The sequence below is a fragment of the Terrapene carolina genome, unplaced genomic scaffold, assembly GCF_002925995.2.
Source record: "Terrapene carolina triunguis isolate 2854851 unplaced genomic scaffold, T_m_triunguis-2.0 Scaffold31, whole genome shotgun sequence".
NCBI lineage: Eukaryota > Metazoa > Chordata > Testudines > Emydidae > Terrapene > Terrapene triunguis.
In genome coordinates, this window is record NW_020664382.1 from 979,147 (window position 1) to 997,258 (window position 18,112).

The 18,112-nt window shown below is 43.4% G+C and overlaps 1 protein-coding gene across 1 annotated transcript in view; it reads right to left on the reverse strand.

Moving 5' to 3' along the window:
- LOC112111331 (high affinity cGMP-specific 3',5'-cyclic phosphodiesterase 9A) overlaps positions 1-17,271 on the reverse strand; it is a 91,454-nt gene extending 74,183 nt beyond the window's left edge. The window contains exons 1-3 of the mRNA XM_026651470.2: positions 17,203-17,271; positions 2,919-2,989; positions 1,030-1,107 (exon numbers count right to left, since the gene is read on the reverse strand). Of these exons, the coding sequence (XP_026507255.1) occupies positions 1,030-1,107; positions 2,919-2,989; positions 17,203-17,271 (218 nt within the window). The remainder of the gene's footprint in view (positions 1-1,029; positions 1,108-2,918; positions 2,990-17,202) is intronic.
- Between the last annotated feature and the right edge of the window lie 841 nt (positions 17,272-18,112).

An 18,112-nucleotide genomic window follows, 5' to 3' on the forward strand; every position in this document is an offset into this window, starting at 1 on the left:
AACCCCCCCCTCCCTGCCCCTGGGACTCCCTACCCCTTATCCAACCCTCCCGGCCCCGGCCGCTTACCCCCACCTCCCAGCGCCTCAGCGTGCGCATCCAGGAGTGGCCCTGGACAGCGCTGCAGCCGCGTGGCTCCGGGAGGCCTGAGCTCCTCCCCGCTCAGAGCCGTGTGGTAAGGGGAGGAGCCGCTCGGCCCGGAGCTTGCAGCCCCGCCCCTTTACCACGAGGCTCTGAGTGGGGAGGAGCTCAGGCCTGCCAGAGCCACACAACTGTAGCGCTGTCCAGGACGCGCTGAGGCGCCGGGGGGATGGCGGGAGTGAGCCTCAGCCATTCTCGTGGGGGCCCCTGCGGGGCCCGGGGCCTGGGGCAAATTGCCCCACTTGTCCCCCCCCCCGGGCAGCCCTGTTCCTTGGGGCAGGGACAGTCTTTTTGTTCTGTTTGTACAATGCCTAGCACAGTGAGGTCCTGGCCCACGACTGGGGTGGGGGCTAGGCACTACGGTAATACAAGTAAATACATAAATAAATAAAGAATAATGAGAGTGGCCACGGTGAAAAAAATAGCAAGGCAGAGCAAGCTATGAAATGCCAGGGAACAAAAGTAAATGGGGTTTAGAGCCGTGTTGGGCTTGGAGCAGCATGTATATGAATCCACACCTCATAAAAGCCGGGACCCCCAGTTTCTAAATAATGGCATGCCTACGTTCTAACAGAGAAATAAAGAAGGCTGTGAATTAAGGGAGCTGGGAGCCTTTGGAGTAAACACAGTGGGTTGTAAAAAGATGTTCTATACTAAATACTTATGTGCAGTAGTTTTCCCTCAGATAGCTCCGCCTACTTTAATAACAGGTAAAATTAAAAACCAAAGAGGCATTTGTGTTATAATCTTGTGCCTAACTTCTGCTGACAGCTACCTCTCACTGCACAGGCTCTGCTACCACGTCGCACAGAAACGGTGTTTGTGGCTAAGCAAACCCTTTCCCCTTGGCTTGGTGCTATTTTACAGGATCGAGCCCGCCTCAGGCTTACCTCTCTGAGTTTGCTGGCATTGTTGGATCGATGGATACCATGCAATTATCAACCGTCAAAAGTGAAATAGTTGTGTTCCTGAAAGACACGAATCAAAGAGGTTTATTTAACCTAGAAAGTGATGGTCCTGATTCTGCACTGCCTCAGACCTTGCATTGCACAGGTATAACTGGCTAAGTGGGCTTAAAACACTCCCATTCTGAGTAGCTACTGTATCACACCCATTTTGCACTGGTGTAGATGATGACTACACAAGGGGCAAGGCCGTGGAGAATTAGGTCCTTAATGGCTATGTTCTGTACAGTACAACCACAAGAGACATTTGTGATTAAAATGCAACTGTGGTCTTGTCTGTCCCCACAGGGAACTTTGCTCCCTATAAAAATCACATATGCTGTGCTGTTGAATAATCAGATACTGACTTCCACTGAGGAGGTATCATGATTTATTGACTTGGCAGATATATATTGACTGAGTTAAAAATCAATAAAAATATTTACCTTGAGATAATACATACAAAATCCAACCCCCTTCATTCTACACAAGTGATTATCAGTGTTGTTATTCACTTCTTTTACAAAAGGGAATTCTGAAATTGCTAAAGAAACTCCTTCACAACCAACAAAAACAAAACACCAACAGCAACTGAAAAGAGGGCAATGTTTTCTGAATATTATTTTGCTAGTTTTGGCACCACAGACTGAAATGGGCTCACCAGAAGCTTGTTTGTAATTAGTGAAACTTCAGCAGCCCTTTGTATGGCCCTATTTAAAACAAACCATAACCCAGCCTGTTTAACTGAAACCCTCCTGTTATTGTCCATGCATGGCTTACGTTGTTAAACAAGGTTTTCTGAGTGACAGTGGAAGTGTTTGACATCACAGGCAAACGACAATTGTTGATCTCTCCAATATCAAAGGAGGGGTAATAGCAAGGGTAAACAGCAAAGCTTATGGGATTCCATCCCAGAGTTTTATGTAAATAATAGTCAGTAGGATTCTCCAGATGCCCACAGAGTTAACCACACTCAATAACCCTGTGATTTAATGATCTGTTGTTGTTTTTCTTGGGTTTTGTACTGTGGGCATGTACATCTAAGGGACATCATACTCCTCTCTGCATACCCCTTTTTGAGGGTTCTGTGATGTCCAGGGAGCAGTGGGAACTGGACTCCAGTGCACAGACAAAGGGCTGCTGGCTGATTCCCCCAGATTCATGGGTGAAACCTCCAGCCAATTCCCTTTGTGGCGGATAAGAACACCAAACTCTATCCCAAATGAAACAATTAACAAGAAACTCCAGGAGTGGAGACTCATGGAATTTTTAGACCACACCCCTCCCACAGAAATAACCCAAATAAAGGAGAACATGGCCTGGAACAAGGGACTCAGTGACATTTTTGTTTGTTTGTCCCACTTGTGCACAATTCTAGTGGGTACTCTGTTTGGATACCAGGAACCTTGAACAAGATTGGAACAGTTCTATTTGACACTGCCCCAAATGTAAAACTGGTATCCTTGACTGGGTTTGTCTGTGCACAAGTTCTCAAACACCCCTCTCTTCTCTTCTATTTCTTATACCAGACCAATATTGTGATATCTGAGCACCTTCCAATAGTGCATTAAGCCCTCTTCTATTTATATTTATGCATGAATTACTGTTACCCCAATTTCTGATTCTCACATACTGTAACTTGAGATATGCCTGAGATGCAAAATTCAAATCTGGGTTCAGGTCTGGATTTTGAAATATCTTCTCCTCTTCCCAAAACTCAGGGATTGTTGGGTGAGGGGTTCCATTTTGAGGCGACTTCTGAATTGTTCTGGAGAGGGAAGGAACCAAGGTGAAAGGTGTGTTAGCCCTTGTCAAATGTATCAAGTGATACCTACCTTGGTAACCCAGTTGCAATGCAGAAGAGGTCCACAATATCTCTGGAATTGCAGTATTTACTGAAGACCACCTTCCAAGCAAAACAGCAGCAGTGAAGAAAAACAAGACAAAGAAGATAAGGTACGGTTAAATTCCATCGGACATTAACCTCATGTACTGGCTTTATGTAAATGATCATCCTTGCTTTTGAAATATCTGATTTGCCCTGGGTGTTGGAATTCTTTCCTCCCTTTCTTCTCTTCCCCCTTTTCTAATTCATTTATTTTCAATGAGAAAGCAGAGAAGGAAAGGAGATTTTGCAATCCTAACCCAACTATCTACAAATATAGCATACGGTACCTGAAATGATAGCAAAGAAACTTTATCATACACTTAATCTAGCTAATGATCATGACCACACATTGTAGAAAGAAACAATTGTAAGTGCTGAAGGATGTCTATATAATGGGTTAGATCCTCAGTGTCAGTAGGCATTGGTTAATTCAAGTCAACAGTGCTGCACTGATTTATATCAGCTGAGGATCTGGTCCTGTAATTTAGACAGAATGTAATGTTTTCCAAGTATGCCAAACTTCCCACTGTAATGTATGGCACTATTGCAGTACTGTTAAGTTAGCAGTTGAATCCACTTGAGACAAATTCTAATTTTTCCCACTGCTGTTGATGCCCAAAGAATGCCCTTTTCCCTTTTACACCCAAAAAATGATGTTAAAAAAACACTATTAAGATTGCAAAGACAATCCTAAAAGATGTCAGTTTCAACATCTCCAAAAGTCAGGAAATGCTGGAGTTTCCATGCCACCCCCTTTGTGCATTTGCATTATGATACAGTCTTTAATTACATGATCACATACTATTTTTTCCACTGGACCCCTGCCTCTTTCAGTGCACAGGATAGACCTGCTCTGGAGATGAATCATGATTGTGTAGTAAAGAAGGCTGTTGTCTGTCGGACCCCTGCTTCATTTGTTGCAGAAGTTGGAAGGTATGGGGAAGGGGACTGCAGGAAGAGAAAGGACACACTCATGGTCTTCCTGTAATCCCCTGCCTCGTTCCTTCTGCCACCCAGACCTCTGCCATTTGAGTTAACAGAATAACTGATAGCAGTAGTAGGTTGTCATCCTGTATGTGGCCCAGCACTAGAGGGGGGACAGGACATTTTGCCAGTGGGTTTCACACATATTTGCTGACAGCAGAGGAATGGTGAGACTCGAGGATCTTGCTTTCCATGCCAGGCTCTAATGGGGAGTGTGCTCTACTGGGCATGGATTCTTCTGTTTATTCCCCCCAAGCATGACCCCTTCTCCAGCCTGTTCCAATCCCGTTGCTTCCTCACTCTTGGCTCCTTCTTCCAATCTCATTCTCTTCACTTTGCAGCTCCCAGTCTCCATGCCTCAGGCTTCTCACCCCAGTCCCAACCTCCTTGCTCAGCCGGTCCCAGTTTTCCCCTCCTGGCTTCTCATCCAGTCTGCCTCTCTCCCCCACCCTGGCCTCCAGTTGCCCCCTCCACCCACATTCCCAGTCTCCTTCCCTAGACTCCTCATCCAACTTCACTGTTCTCTCTTGCTTCCCAGCTGTTTGAGCCACTCTCTTTGTCCAGTCAGTCCCACTTCTCCTCTGCACCAGCTCCTCATCAGATCTCTCTCCCTTCCCTGGTCACTTCCTTTACCCTGCCCCCACTCAGTCCCAGTCTCCTCCCACCTACTGGCTTGCTCCCCATTACCTTCCCTGGCTCACAGTCTTAGTCTCCCTCCTGCCCCAGCTCCTGATCTGAAACATGTCTTCCCCCCCCCCCCATGGCCTTCCCTAGCTCATAATCCCAGTATCTTTATTCAGCCCAGTGCCAGTCTCCTTGACCAGCCTGCCCGAGTCTCCCTCTCCCCACCCCCCATCAGCATGCAGCCCCACTCAGGCTTCTTGTTCTATCTATTCTCCCTCAGGTCTGGCTCTTTCCTTGCAGCACCCTCCTCCTCACTGCCTGGACCCAGCAGAGGGGCCATTAAGAGCCCAGTGTCTACTTTCAGTTCCAGTGCCTGGGCTCTGATTCAGCTTGGCCTGTAGCAGCCCAGAGCTGTAATTGCAGAAAAAGTCCTGCTCAGACCCAGGCTGTAATGTGCCCGGTGCTCATAGAATCTTCAGGGGATTTAGCCGCTAAAATCTAAGAAGTCTCTACTGAGCATGTGCAAACTGAAATTTTTCAAAGGCTTAAACCTTGGCCAAATTTGGGCAGATTTTCACAGGGATGGCAAAAGGCACATCCCTGACACAAAGACCAAATTTGTCAAGTCCCTGCTCCAAAGCAAGCTCCCCTCCCCCCACTCCCAGATTATTTCAAAGAAAAGGTCTCAGAAGTTGTTTAACCTGGGCAAAATTTATGTTTCCCTAGTCTTGTTCTCAGATATGGCTGAACAGTTTTGGTTGAAATGAAACTAAATAAATAAATTCAGCCTGAAGCAGACATCCAACACGGACCATTTCTACCCATGTAGTCAAAGTTTGGCAAAATTATAAGCAACTGAAAACAGGGTCTTATAATGCGAGGTGTCAGGCAACCTTAATAATAGGTGGTGCTATCAGCCCCACCTATAATATCAGGACTCAATCTTGTACTGATGCTTGCAGCCCTAAGCATTCAAAAAATCATAAATTAGGCCAAAAATGAGATTGGTTTCAAAATCACGAGATAAAAGTATCTATACAGATATTCCGTTCTTATTTGCCTTTTGGTTTTTGAGCCTTTAAGCATCATGTTGGCAAGCTTTTCTACACAACCCTGGGGCAGAAACTTAACATTTTCCCCCCAGACAATGAAAGTTGAGAATTTCACATAATAAAAAGATTCCAGGAGTTGGGGATTTAAGAAAACACACCAAGTATCACAAAAGTCGTAATAGAATTTTAAGAGTTGGCAATGCACAGGATGTGTGAGACTAGGTAAGATGTGCTACCTTGTAGAGGAGATATTTAACCAATGTTTCATATCCCAGTCTTTGGGAGAAATTAAAAACCTCATTGTAGTGGTGGCGGCATGTGGTTTTTGTTGTTGGTGGGGTTTTTTAATAGTAAGATAAGGGGATAAATGTTAGTGCATTTCCCCACTCATTCAGGTATCTAGATTAAATTTACAGGATTGAACAATTAGATCATAAAAAACCTGAGGCAGATCATTACCAGTTATTACACGTTATTTAGAAAGTAATTGGCATCAAGAGTCAATTTATCCTATATGGCTATTTTGATAATCACCACAGTGATGGATCTTAGTTTATTACAGTCCAGCTGCAATCAAAGCAATAAATCAAGGTTTTAAATATATTTTTAATCAGATTTAGATATGGCTGAAATCCTGCTCTTAGCAAAACACAGCATCTTTCGGAGGTGCTGGCTACTAAAACTGTCCGACACAATATCACAAGCCCATTATTGTACAAACAACTGACAAATGCAATAATTTAGGAGATGATGGCAATTGCAGCTGAACTCAGAATGAACTTTTGTGACATGCTGGGAGTGCTATTTCAGGTGTCCGGGGTTCTCATTCTGGAAATCAATTATTAGTGACCAGAAACTGGGATAAGAGTGGGATAAGATAAAAAATATTCAGGAAGCACTAAAGGTCAGAAAGCCAGCCTGTTTCATGAAGGAAAACACAGGGCTTTCAATGAAGCCAGGATGAATTTTTAAAAGTTCCAGATAATAACAAAAGAGTGCAAAGTTATATTTAAGTGGACTATGGGCTAGATTCCTAATTTTCTTGGTCTTTTAAAAGTTTGATAGAAACTGTGATTCATAAATCACTTGTTGCATTTTGATAAGGAGCTCAAGATTTAGTTGGGGATTGGTCCTGCTTTGAGCAGGGAGTTGGACTAGATGACCTCCTGAGGTCCCTTCCAACCTTGATATTCTATGATTTGAATGATTGTCTTTAGGGTTTTTTTTTTTAAACCAATGATTTTATGCTATAAAAGGTCTTTTCCTTTGTCAGCTGCTGAGCTCTTCTGATTGGCTTCCTTCTCTTTTCAAGCAAAGCAGTCAGCCAGCAAGCAATCATTTCCCAGCAAATATACAATTGTTTCTGTGATTGCCTGCACATTCTTACTCCCAATGAAGTAAATGGGAGTTTTCCTGGTGACTTCTCAGTGGGAAAAGGGTTGGGCCCTTTGTTTTGAGACTGAGGTGGTGAGTTATTTTGCCCTAACCTAAGGCCTGATTAATGAGCTAGTAGTATCCTTTCTATTTTACATTATGTGTAACTTGTGCGGGGTGTGGGGGGATGGACTTTGGGCACTTGTGCACCATTTATAGCCCTAGCACAGTCTGAAAAGCCCATTCACTCAGAGCCCGCTTTTATTACACAGACATTAGCAATTTTCACCATCTATGGGTGAACCACAGCAATATTAGCTTGCAAACATCCATTGCCACATAGGGTGACCAGATAGCAAGTGTGAAAAACCAGGACAGTGGATGGGGGGTAATTGGCAAAGCCCCGAATATTAGGACTTTCCCTATAAAATTGGGACATCTGGTCACCCTAGTTGCCAATGGCAAAATGATTAGCCACCGACCTGTCACAGTCTTGGTAACCTGCTTCCAGATGGCAATTGCAGCTCACTTCTGGCCTCTCTCAACTGCGTGTCCTGGTACTTAAGGGCCAAGGGAAGCTCATCACACACTCCAGAAAGGCATCTTTCCTCATACAGAAGTTCTAGAACCACTGACGGTCATCGTCCTAGGTCCGCATGATAAGGCAGTCCCATTGCTCTGTGCTTGTGGTCCTGCTCCAGAATTGCCAATCAGCTTACTGGGATTCCACAGCTATTAAAAGCTGCATCAGCTATCTCCACTGCTCCATATCTGCATGCAGCCTGCATGATCTCCTTAACAAGCCCTGCTGCCATCGTTTTCTCAGGATGACAAGCGGCTGCTGAAATGCCCTCTGTTGTGTCTGATGTCCTGTATCCGTCTTGAGTTGGGTTAATGCCAACATCTCAGAGTAGGAGCCATGGTTACCCACAGATTGGGACAGAGGTCCACCCTGGACAGAAATCTAGAGAGTGTCAAACAAGAAGTACTTCATTGAGTTGGTGGGCTAAGACCACTTCCACACAGGTGCCCAGATCGTCCCAAAATACGCTTCCAAAAAAAAAAAATAATTCATAGAGTGGCGCAGCTTAGAGCAGGACTAAGAACTATGGGATGTGCTCCCAGAAGTTCTACGGCCTTACAGGCGTGAGCACAGTACCAGTGTGGATGCAGCAATTCCACTGTGGCTTTGCAGTGTGGACACTCACACTGCTGCTAGGCCAACCTGGTTGTCAATCACTTGAGTTACCAAAATCATGTGATTGTAGTGAAGGGTGCTGGATTGGAACTCTGACTGAATTCTTCTACTTATCCATAGAAGAGATATAGCACAGGCAGTGGCAATTCAGGTTGCCGTACACTGCCCCAGCAACACACTGGAGAACTGACATCTAGGGTTTAGTGGTGGGTTGAGGCAATATAGCCATTCAGTCCTTAGTTTCTTTGTTAACTCCATTGGCAAGGGTGACATGATTGTGTGGATTCTTATCTGTTGGGAACTGGACTGGCGCCACTAGGTTAATTTCAAATAGACCTCATGTTGTAGCAACTTTTGGTAACTACAATTTTGGACTGGACTTGAACTCACCACCTTGAGATAGAAGGCTCTATATTTCACCAGCTATTTCCTTCCCTGTCCAGTTCCCTGCAGAAATGCTGTCACAAAGTTCTCTTTATTGAACTATCAAAGCCAGCTCAGTTTAGTCATTTTTATTTTGGTTCTCTTTTAACAACACTCTAAAGGTGGGGGAGAGGGCGCTAGAGGGTTTAGTCTGAATTTGCAGATTGCTAACTTCAAGATCCCCAACCATAGGGATAGCTCAGTGGTTTGAGCATTGGCCTGCTAAACCCAGGGTTATGAGTTCAATCCTTGAGGGGGGGCCACTTAGGGATCTGGGGCAAAATCAGTACTTGGTCCTGCTAGTGAAAGCAGGGGGCTGGACTCGAAGACCTTTCAAGGTCCCTTCCAGTTCTAGGAGATGGGATATCTCCATTAATTCAACATATATAAATCCAGTTAACCGCCTCTCCCTTGTGCATGTGCCAGACAGCAATGGAAGGAATATAATCCTCAAAAACATTATAGCAATTGCACATAGTTTGCTTCCCCAGTTTTAGGGTTAACATTTGTTGCCCCCTTGTCTTTAGAGGAATTTCCAATAGGCTTAGAAAAAAGTGAAACTGGTCATCATTTAATATTTTGCACAATCATTTTAATAAGCCTCCAACAAAGCCAACATGTAGCCATTTGATTTAAGTACAGAATATGCTCGACTTGCTTCTGAGGGTAACATGAAGCAAGGAAAGAAAGCAGAGTGACTAATAAGATGACTGAGACTTTCTGGAGTGGAAATAATAGTTGGATTAAATGTGCAAAGAGTGTGAAATAGGCCACTGAGTCAGCGCTAATGCTTATTGATTGGGTTTTGGGTCATATCCACAATGCTAATATTTCTGTAACCTTTTTAGACAAACGTCCTTTCTATCTTAGTCCCTTCTGTACAGCCCTGGTGTGTGTCAAAGATCTCATGCTACTTTCCAGAGAGGGTAGAGATTAATAACCCGTGTCTTGCCCGATAGTCCCACTCAATAAAACACATTTTAATATTCAAGGCTGAGCAGGAGCTGTTATTAAAGACACAATAACTGCTCTGATTACACATAGTCTCTACTCTACCAGTTTACAACTAATTACTTTGTATTTCACTTTGGGATATGGATATCATGAGTAGGAAACAGTGTATAAACCCAAATTCTGTTCTATATTTAGCTTCAGAGTATCTCATCCTCCGCATGTTCAGAATTCTATCCCTTATTAATTTTTGTTGATCATTGGATTTTGTTCCAATTTTTCAACAAGCATTTGAATTTTTTTTTTCCTGGTAAAATTCCTAATTGAGTAGTGCAAAAAATACTTTCGAAGCAAGCCTGTGCTTGGCTTCCAGCCCTTTGCATGGTAGTATCAACCTGTTGGATCTGACAACAGTAGCCCTTAGGTGATGTATTTTTTCAGTCAGTAAAATAGTCAGGATCACTGTCAAACAGTACAGGGTTTGCAACCTTTTAAAACTATGTAAAATGCTAGTGTCTGTAGAACAGTGGTTCTCAAACTAGGGCCACTGCTTGCTCAGGGAAAGCCCCGGCGGGCCAGGCCGGTTTGTTTACCTGCCACGTCCTCAGGTTTGGCCGATCGCAGCTCCCAGTGGCTGTGGTTCACTGCTCCAGGCCAATGGGAGCTGCAGGAAGCGGCACGGGCCGAGGGACGTACTGGCCGCCGCTTCCAGCAGCTCCCATTGGCCTGGAGTGGCGAACCACGGCCACTGGGAGCTGCGATCGGCCAAACCTGCGGACGTGGCAGGTAAACAAACTGGCCCGGCCCACCAGGGGCTTTCCCTGAACAAGCGGCGGCCCTAGTTTAAGAACCACTGCTGTAGAATAACACTGCAGCATAGCTTGTGTTGTACAACATACCATAATAAGCCAGCAGATGGTGCCTAAGTGCAAGCAGCCAAGTTTTGGTGGATCAGTCGCCAAGAGGGGCAAGAAGCCGGAGGATTCCAGAACAGTTGGGAGGAGTAGGTGGAGAGGCAGGGGGGAGAAGCGCCTCGGTGGAAAGGGAGAAGGACTGTGTTGCACTGGGTGTGGGTGTCTGTGAGCCCAGGGAACAGGCCTGTGATGAACACTGCTAGACTGCAACTGGTGGTGAACACTTTGGATTCAGACTCACGTGTCCCAAGGGCAGGTGAAGGCTGAGTAGCCAAGGAGCAAGGGCACCCCGACAGGTCAGAGGTCCAAACTGAGCAGCCACCGAGCAGCGCACCCCACCAAGCTAGCGCATTTCTGCTTTATGTGCACCACTCGTGTGATCGGAGGCCTCAGGTGGGCTGTGCATGTGTGTGAAGGTTTTGGGTACCTTGGGGGGGGGGGGGGCGGAAAGGGGAGGGATGGTACTATTGTTTCACTGTCGCTGTTTAATTCCCTTCAGTCCCCCATCCCCTTTCGGCCCGTCAGTCTGTACCCATTCCCTTGCTTATATTTCTTTATATAAATGGTCTCAGAATTCCTGTGTGTGAAATTGGGTCTTTGCGTTAGGGGCCTCTGGATCCATGTAAGCAAAGGGGGTTTATGCCCAAACCAAAAAGAGAAATAGGTTCAGATGCGTGCTACCTTAGGACATCTACCAGCATCTGTGTCCAGCTCAGAGAAGGGGTGCAGAGTTGGCACAATACGATTATGCCTTATTGTGTAATGTTTATTGTCCAGGCTGTGAAAAGTGTTACTGAATTGCTTTAACAACAGTTTTCACAGAAGAATTTTGGACTGCTAAATAAGAAGTCTGATGTGACGTTTCTCTCATCATGATTATCCTTTCCTCTCCAATGGCCTTACATGGCTATATCAATGTGAAACAGGAGCACTTAAATATTACTGTGTTGAAATCACTGGGAAAGAAGAAACTTTCTTTTCTAATTTTGTAATCAAATGGTGTTCTTGAGAAGCTGAGAAAGTACTGATAAGACTACCTATCTTATCAGTTATATTTTCCAAACATAGAGATAAGCCCCATCTAAAACCTCACTTCTAAATACCAAGAGTTTACGAGTGTTTGAAATTGAGATCCAAGTAGTGTAATTTGAGCCTATCCCTATCCAAAATAACAGGTTGTTTCTCCTTTATTTCCCAACTTAATTAATAGTTGGCCCAGTAACTTCACCTCCCTGTGCCTCAGTTTCCCCATCTATAAAATGGGGATAATGATACTTGCCTCTTTTGTAAAGTTCTTTGTGACATACTGATTAAAAAAAACCCAATAAGAGCAGGGTATAATTATAATCGGTAGTCTTGTCTAAACTATTTCAATGCCTGTTGAGCGTGGTTAGGATACAACACAACATTGAGATAGGATGCTCATTTTGTGTTTGCTACTATCCTACTAAAGTTTTAAATGTTCTATTCAAAATGTTATGCCTGATTCTTGGTTTATGCAGGTGTAATTCTAGTTGGGGGTGGGGGAAGAGAGAGAAACATCAGTCCAAGAATTTAAACCCTCCACTAGCTTTTTACATTGCCTGTGTATCAGACAGAGAGGTGGATGTTAGATCAGTTGGGGCCAGAGATCGAACACCTATATGGGTCAGTCTCGTCTCAAGAACATTGGCAGATTCTAAGGATATTCACTTCAGCACAGTACACAGATGAAGAGTAAATGATTACTTTTCTAAAGATAACAGTTTGTGATTCTGAAATGAAGCACAGAAGCCAGAAAGATCCTGCATACTGTGATTTCAAGACACACAACTTCTATGATCAAACATACTTTTTACCCTCTGCTACTTTTTAATATCCACAAACTGAGAGGTTTGGAAGAAACATCTTCAGGTGGAACCCTCAGTAAAGAGAAATTATCTGGTGAGCACTTGGTGATGTGCACTGATCAGTGCTTAATTTGTTACGAAAGAGGTGCTGGGGCCAGGGCCAGCTCCAGGCACCAGCTAAGGAATCAGGTGCCTGGGGCGGCCAATAGAAAGGGGCAGCACGCCGACCGGAATTGGGGCGGCACGTCCGGGTCTTCGGCGGCAGTTCAGCAGCTGCTCAAGCGCCCTGCTTTAGTCTTCAGCAGCGGGTTCTTCACGCCGTCTCTTCCTCTTCGGCGGAAGCTCAATGGGGTTTTTCTTTTTTTTTTTCGCCGCTTGGGGGTTCAAGCAATTTTTTTACTTTCATAACTGACACAGCAAGTCCAACGGTGCCAGGGCTCTGAACTGCCAAGCCGAGAGGTGCCCCGCGGGGCTCAGCCAGGAACAAATTAAGCACTGGCACATGAGAGCTCCAGGCTAGATTCCTGGTCAGGAATGCCTTGGGAAGAAGGAGTGCTGCAGAAGCGGTGTGCTTTTTAGAGATGTAGTGACTGGTACAGGAAGTGATAAGAGCTCAGTGTGGGTGGCGGGATAGCTGAGTGGTTTGAGCATTAGCCTGCTAAACCCAGGGTTGTGAGTTCAATCCTTGAGGGGGCCACTTAGGGATCGAGGGCAAAATCAGTATTTGGTCCTGCTACTGAAGGCAGGGGGCTGGACTCAATGACCTTTCAAGGTCATCCCTTCCAGCTCTATGAGATAGGTATATCTCCATTTATTTAACCTGTGCAGTCCTTCTGGACAGAAGGATGGTGGCCTTAAACTCATGCCTTCCAAGTGTTTGGAGGAATGCTTGGGGCTCTAAGAAATATACTGAAGATACCCAACCATAAACAGAGTTGCCACCTTTTAAAGGGAATGCAGAGGGGAGCATTAACTATTGATATGATCCCCTCTTCCAAATTTCTAAATAGTCTGCTTTAAACCATTCTTTACTCTAAAAAATATTCACTAAACTGTACTGTACAAATAATTTAACATGACAGGGTGGTTTAGAATGTGCATTGCTTAATTTGCTGCATTAATAACTAGACATCAAGAAACTATTTTATCAGCTCCCTTGAATTCACTGAAATTTGATGAGTCACAGGGAAAGTTGAAACAAATTACATGAATCATGATCTGCACTATTTTTCATAGGCTGTTGTCTTTAGTGGTCTACCATCAAGAAGTATGGCCCTGATCCTGCAGACAATTATTCCCATGCATAACTGCAGTGGTTCTCAACCAGGGGTATGTGTATCACTGGGGGTACACAGAGGTCTTCCAGGGGGTCCATCAGTTCTTCTAGATATTTGCCTAGGTTTACAACAGGCTACATAAAAAGGACTAGCGACATCAGTACAAACTAAAATTTCATACAGACAATGACTTGTTTATACACCTCTATATACTATACACTGAAATGCAAGTACAATATTTATATTCCAATTAATTTATTTTATAATTATATAGTAAAAATGTGAAATTAAGCAATTTTTCAGTAATAGTGTGCTGTGACACTTCTGTATTTTTCTGTCTGATTTTGTAAGCAAGTCGTTTTTAACTGAGGTGAAAGTTGGGGTATGCAAGACAAATCAGATTCCTGAGAGGGATACAGTAGTCTGGAAAGGTTGAGAGCCACTGCATAACGGTAATCCTATGGGTACTCATATAGGACTACTCATATGAATAAAGAGTGTGTGAAAGTTGGCCGGAGTACTTCAGAAAGGGATCTGGGGGTCAGAGTGGATCACAAGCTAAATATGAGTCAACATGGTTGCAAAAAAAGCAAACATCATTCTGGGATCAAGTATCAGGGGGTAGCCGTGTTAGTCTGTATCTACAAAAACAACAAGGAGTCTGGTGGCACCTTAAAGACTAACAGATAGTCTTTAAGGTGCCACTAACATCATTCTGGGATGTATAAGCAGGAGTATTGTAAGCAAGACATGAGGAGTAATTCTTCTGCTCTACTCCGTGCTGATTAGGCCTCAACTGGAGTATTGTGTTCATTTCTGGGCACCACATTTCAGGAAAGATGTGGACAAATTGGAGACAGTCCAGAGAAGAGCAACAAAGATGACTAAAGGTCTAGAAAACATGACCTACGAGGGAAGATTGAAAAAATTGGGTTTGTTTAGTCTGGGGAAAAGAAGATGAGAGGGGACATGATAACAGTTTTCAAGTACATGAAAAAATGTTCTCCTTAACCTCTGAGGATAGGGCAAGAAACAATGGGCTTAAATTATAGTAATGGAGGTATAGGTGGAAATAAGGAAAAAACTTCCTAATTGTCAGGGTGGTTAAGCACTGAAATAAATTGCCCAGGAAGGGTGTGGACTCTCCATCACTGGAGATTTTTAAGAGTAGGTTAGACAAACACCTATCAGGGATGGTCTAGATAATACTTAGTCCTGCCATGAGTGCCAGGGACTGGACTAGATGACCTCTTAAGGTTCCTTCCCAGCCTACGATTCTATGATTCTACTGATGGGTTCTCAAACACTTTCATTCTGCAGATTACCAGGATCTCAATATACTGAGCACCCTGGTCTAGCAGTTAGACTGAGTCAGGTCACGTACCGGCTTTGTGCCTCAGTTTACCTAACAGTACACTTACCTGTTAGGATGTGATACTTAATTAAATGTGAATGTTTTCATTAACAGCTCCTCAAGTGTAATGTGCTACATAACAGATCCTGAGGCATAATAGTCAATGAGTCTGATTGTCCTCTGACTTAAACTTGTGTAAATGAGGAGTAGAAGTCAATGGTGTACCCCAGTGCAAAACTGGTGTGAGGCCAGAATCAGGCCATTTATATACAAAAGTATTTATTATTATCATTATCATCAGATGCCCACCTCCATTACAATACTCTGAAATGTTAATCAGTACAGTCAGACTTTGGGGCTAAATCCTTTCAGACTCAAACAATTTTATAATGATCGTATTTCAGTACTGGGTCAAGTAAGGAGTAGTTCAGCATTAGTTTAATGAGCTGCCTCTAGAAATCACAAATACTGCATTCCTTGGAAGATTATGGATTCCTTTCGTCTAATTATGTCTTTACTTAGGAGGCATGAGGCTTTGTGAAATGCTCTGCTTACCCTGAATGAACCCCCATTTACTCTACATTTTTACTGCAGGAATCCTTCCAAACATTGCTCAGATGGAATTTCACATCTGACAAAAGAAACAGATAATGTTCATTGAGCAAAATTTATATTGCTTGAGTTTGCGTTACTATTTCATGCAGTCATGCCTCTGGTGTGTTCTTCTGCAATACAATTACTCTCCAGAGACTAATCCTGGGAAATGCTCAATTTTTAGCAGGAGGAAGTGACAAGTATTATTAAGTAAATATGATGTAAATGCTCTCGATCTTTTTAAAATAAAAATTAAAACCTTTGTTTTTCTATTTTTGAAGGGTTTTAGGGAACTTGACACAGCAACTGTCATTTCCTTGGATTATTAGGCAACTAGCTCTGCTACACTGTGGCAAAACATATATCCTCCCTCCTGTTTAACAGAGTTTGGATGCTTCTTTCTGCTAGTGACGAAGAGCTGACAGCAATAGAGATTTCACCTTCAACTCAAAGCCCCCAAACTGATGAGGTGATAATATTCTGCTCTGGGGAAACTTGTGCAGCTCTACATTATCCAAGGTCTTCTTTTGACAACATTCCTGATTCTCTATTTGCATGCTTCTGTGAGCTTGCCTTATGCAGGAGACTTGGTTAAGTCTTATAGGTGACCAGAGCAGTCGGGGCAGGGAGAGGGGCGGGGGGGGGGGGGGGGGAGAACTGCAGGCAAAGGTGACACACTTTGATATGACTGTAGGCAGCTAATCCTAAATTACCTGTTTATAAGGTCATTTAAAAAACATGGGGGAAAATGCATAATGCTATTTCTTTCCAAAGGAAAAGCTGAGGCTAGGTGAAATAATAATTTAGGCTTGAACCTTAAAAGATGGCTATTTTGAATTTTGCAAGCCACAGTGAGATCACGCTTTAATAGCTTACTGTCTTCTATTTGCTGTATAAGATAAGGCACTTGATTTGTGGCTGAAAGATGATCTAGGATAAATTAGTAATAGAAACAGTAGGGTGTTTATATGTAAAATGCATGTCTAATATATTTCACATATTCTGAGCTGTATGTTTTTTAGTTACTAAACATTCCTCAGAGCAGGGAAAGCATCTTCCTCCATGTTCTGTGTAGCACTGAGTACACAATAAACAATATCTGAAGTTTTGATAAAAGTTTAATGATATGGAAGAAGAACTTTGCCAATGTTATTGGGGATCCCTACCTGCTGATACAAATACATAAGGCACTAATGAAATAGCTTCCTATACCATTTAAAGTATATTTTAAAATGTCTTCCTACTGTTAATATCCGTGTGCTAGACAATCTCAAAATAATGCAACATAGCTTCTTTTCCAGTTACTATTGATCATGTGAAAACCAGGAAAGCACCTTTCCACATGCAAAACTTTGCAACCACACGTAAAGGGCTGCTCTTGTAGAGCAATCCTGGAAGACTATTAAATCTGGAATTCTCTCCCTCTCTCTCTCACACACACACAGCCCTGCAGCACAGAGAGTCCTAATTGCACCTAAAAAACCCCTATATTCATTTGCAAAACAGAAGTAACTCAAGAGCATTTTACAAAGAGTCAAGATCCATGCCAGAGCTGAATATAAACACCTTTTATATCACATAATAAACATAGCCTGCCATCATTATTGCTGCTGCTTACTGAAAGAGACACCAGTTTGTGAAAAATAAGAAAAAGTACCTTTTGAATTCTTCCATCAATATCCAAATAAATACACTTGGGTCGGTAAGTTGAGGAGCCGGATCCCATCTTGTTACAATTGGACTTTTACTGTACTTTCTCAGTGTCAGCTATAGAACAGGAAAAAAGGTTTAGCCAAACAACACTGAGCCACCACTGCCAGATCCTTTAGTGTCTTTGCTCTTCTATATGCCACAGTCTCATGCTATGAAGATCCCTCCTCTAACATGCATGCATTTTGCTGTGGCTGTGTGTGCGCGTGCCCCCTCCTCTTAGTTTTTCTTTTCTCTGACTCCAGCTGCCTTGGACAGGGAAACACAAGCTTCAGATCCTGTCTTCAAGTGCCCTCCCGATTCCCATAGCAACCCCCTTTGACTTCAGAGCTGGGAGCCTGTGGGCAATCAATCTGTAATGCTGTACTGGAGAGCGGGGCTTGATTAGCTGCTTTCAACACACAAGACAAAGTACCACTTATCACTGGGAGAATCCTCTACATTAGACTGCAGTCAGTGTCACTTATTTTTATGGTGAAATGGAAACAGAATAATCAATTAACATCTATCCTTTCAGTTGCCTTTCTATGCATTTTAAGAAGTGTGACAGACTCCCAGCTGCACTGAACGCTGACCCAACCCACTTTAAAAACACCATGTAGCCAGAGCTGGGACTGACCCAGCTAAAACTAAGCAGTTTCATTTATATACCGCCTTTATCATTGCATAGAACACAAGCCAGGCAAGAAAGAGTTACAGTAATAAAGTTTTAAGAAAACAAAGCCTGCCTGTTGCTATTGACCAATGTCCTAAATGCAATTCCTCTGTTTAAAAGAAATATAGGTAAATGTTAAGTACTCTGGGAAACGTGTACCATATTTGAAAACACAGTCTAAAAACTGGAGGGAGCAATACAT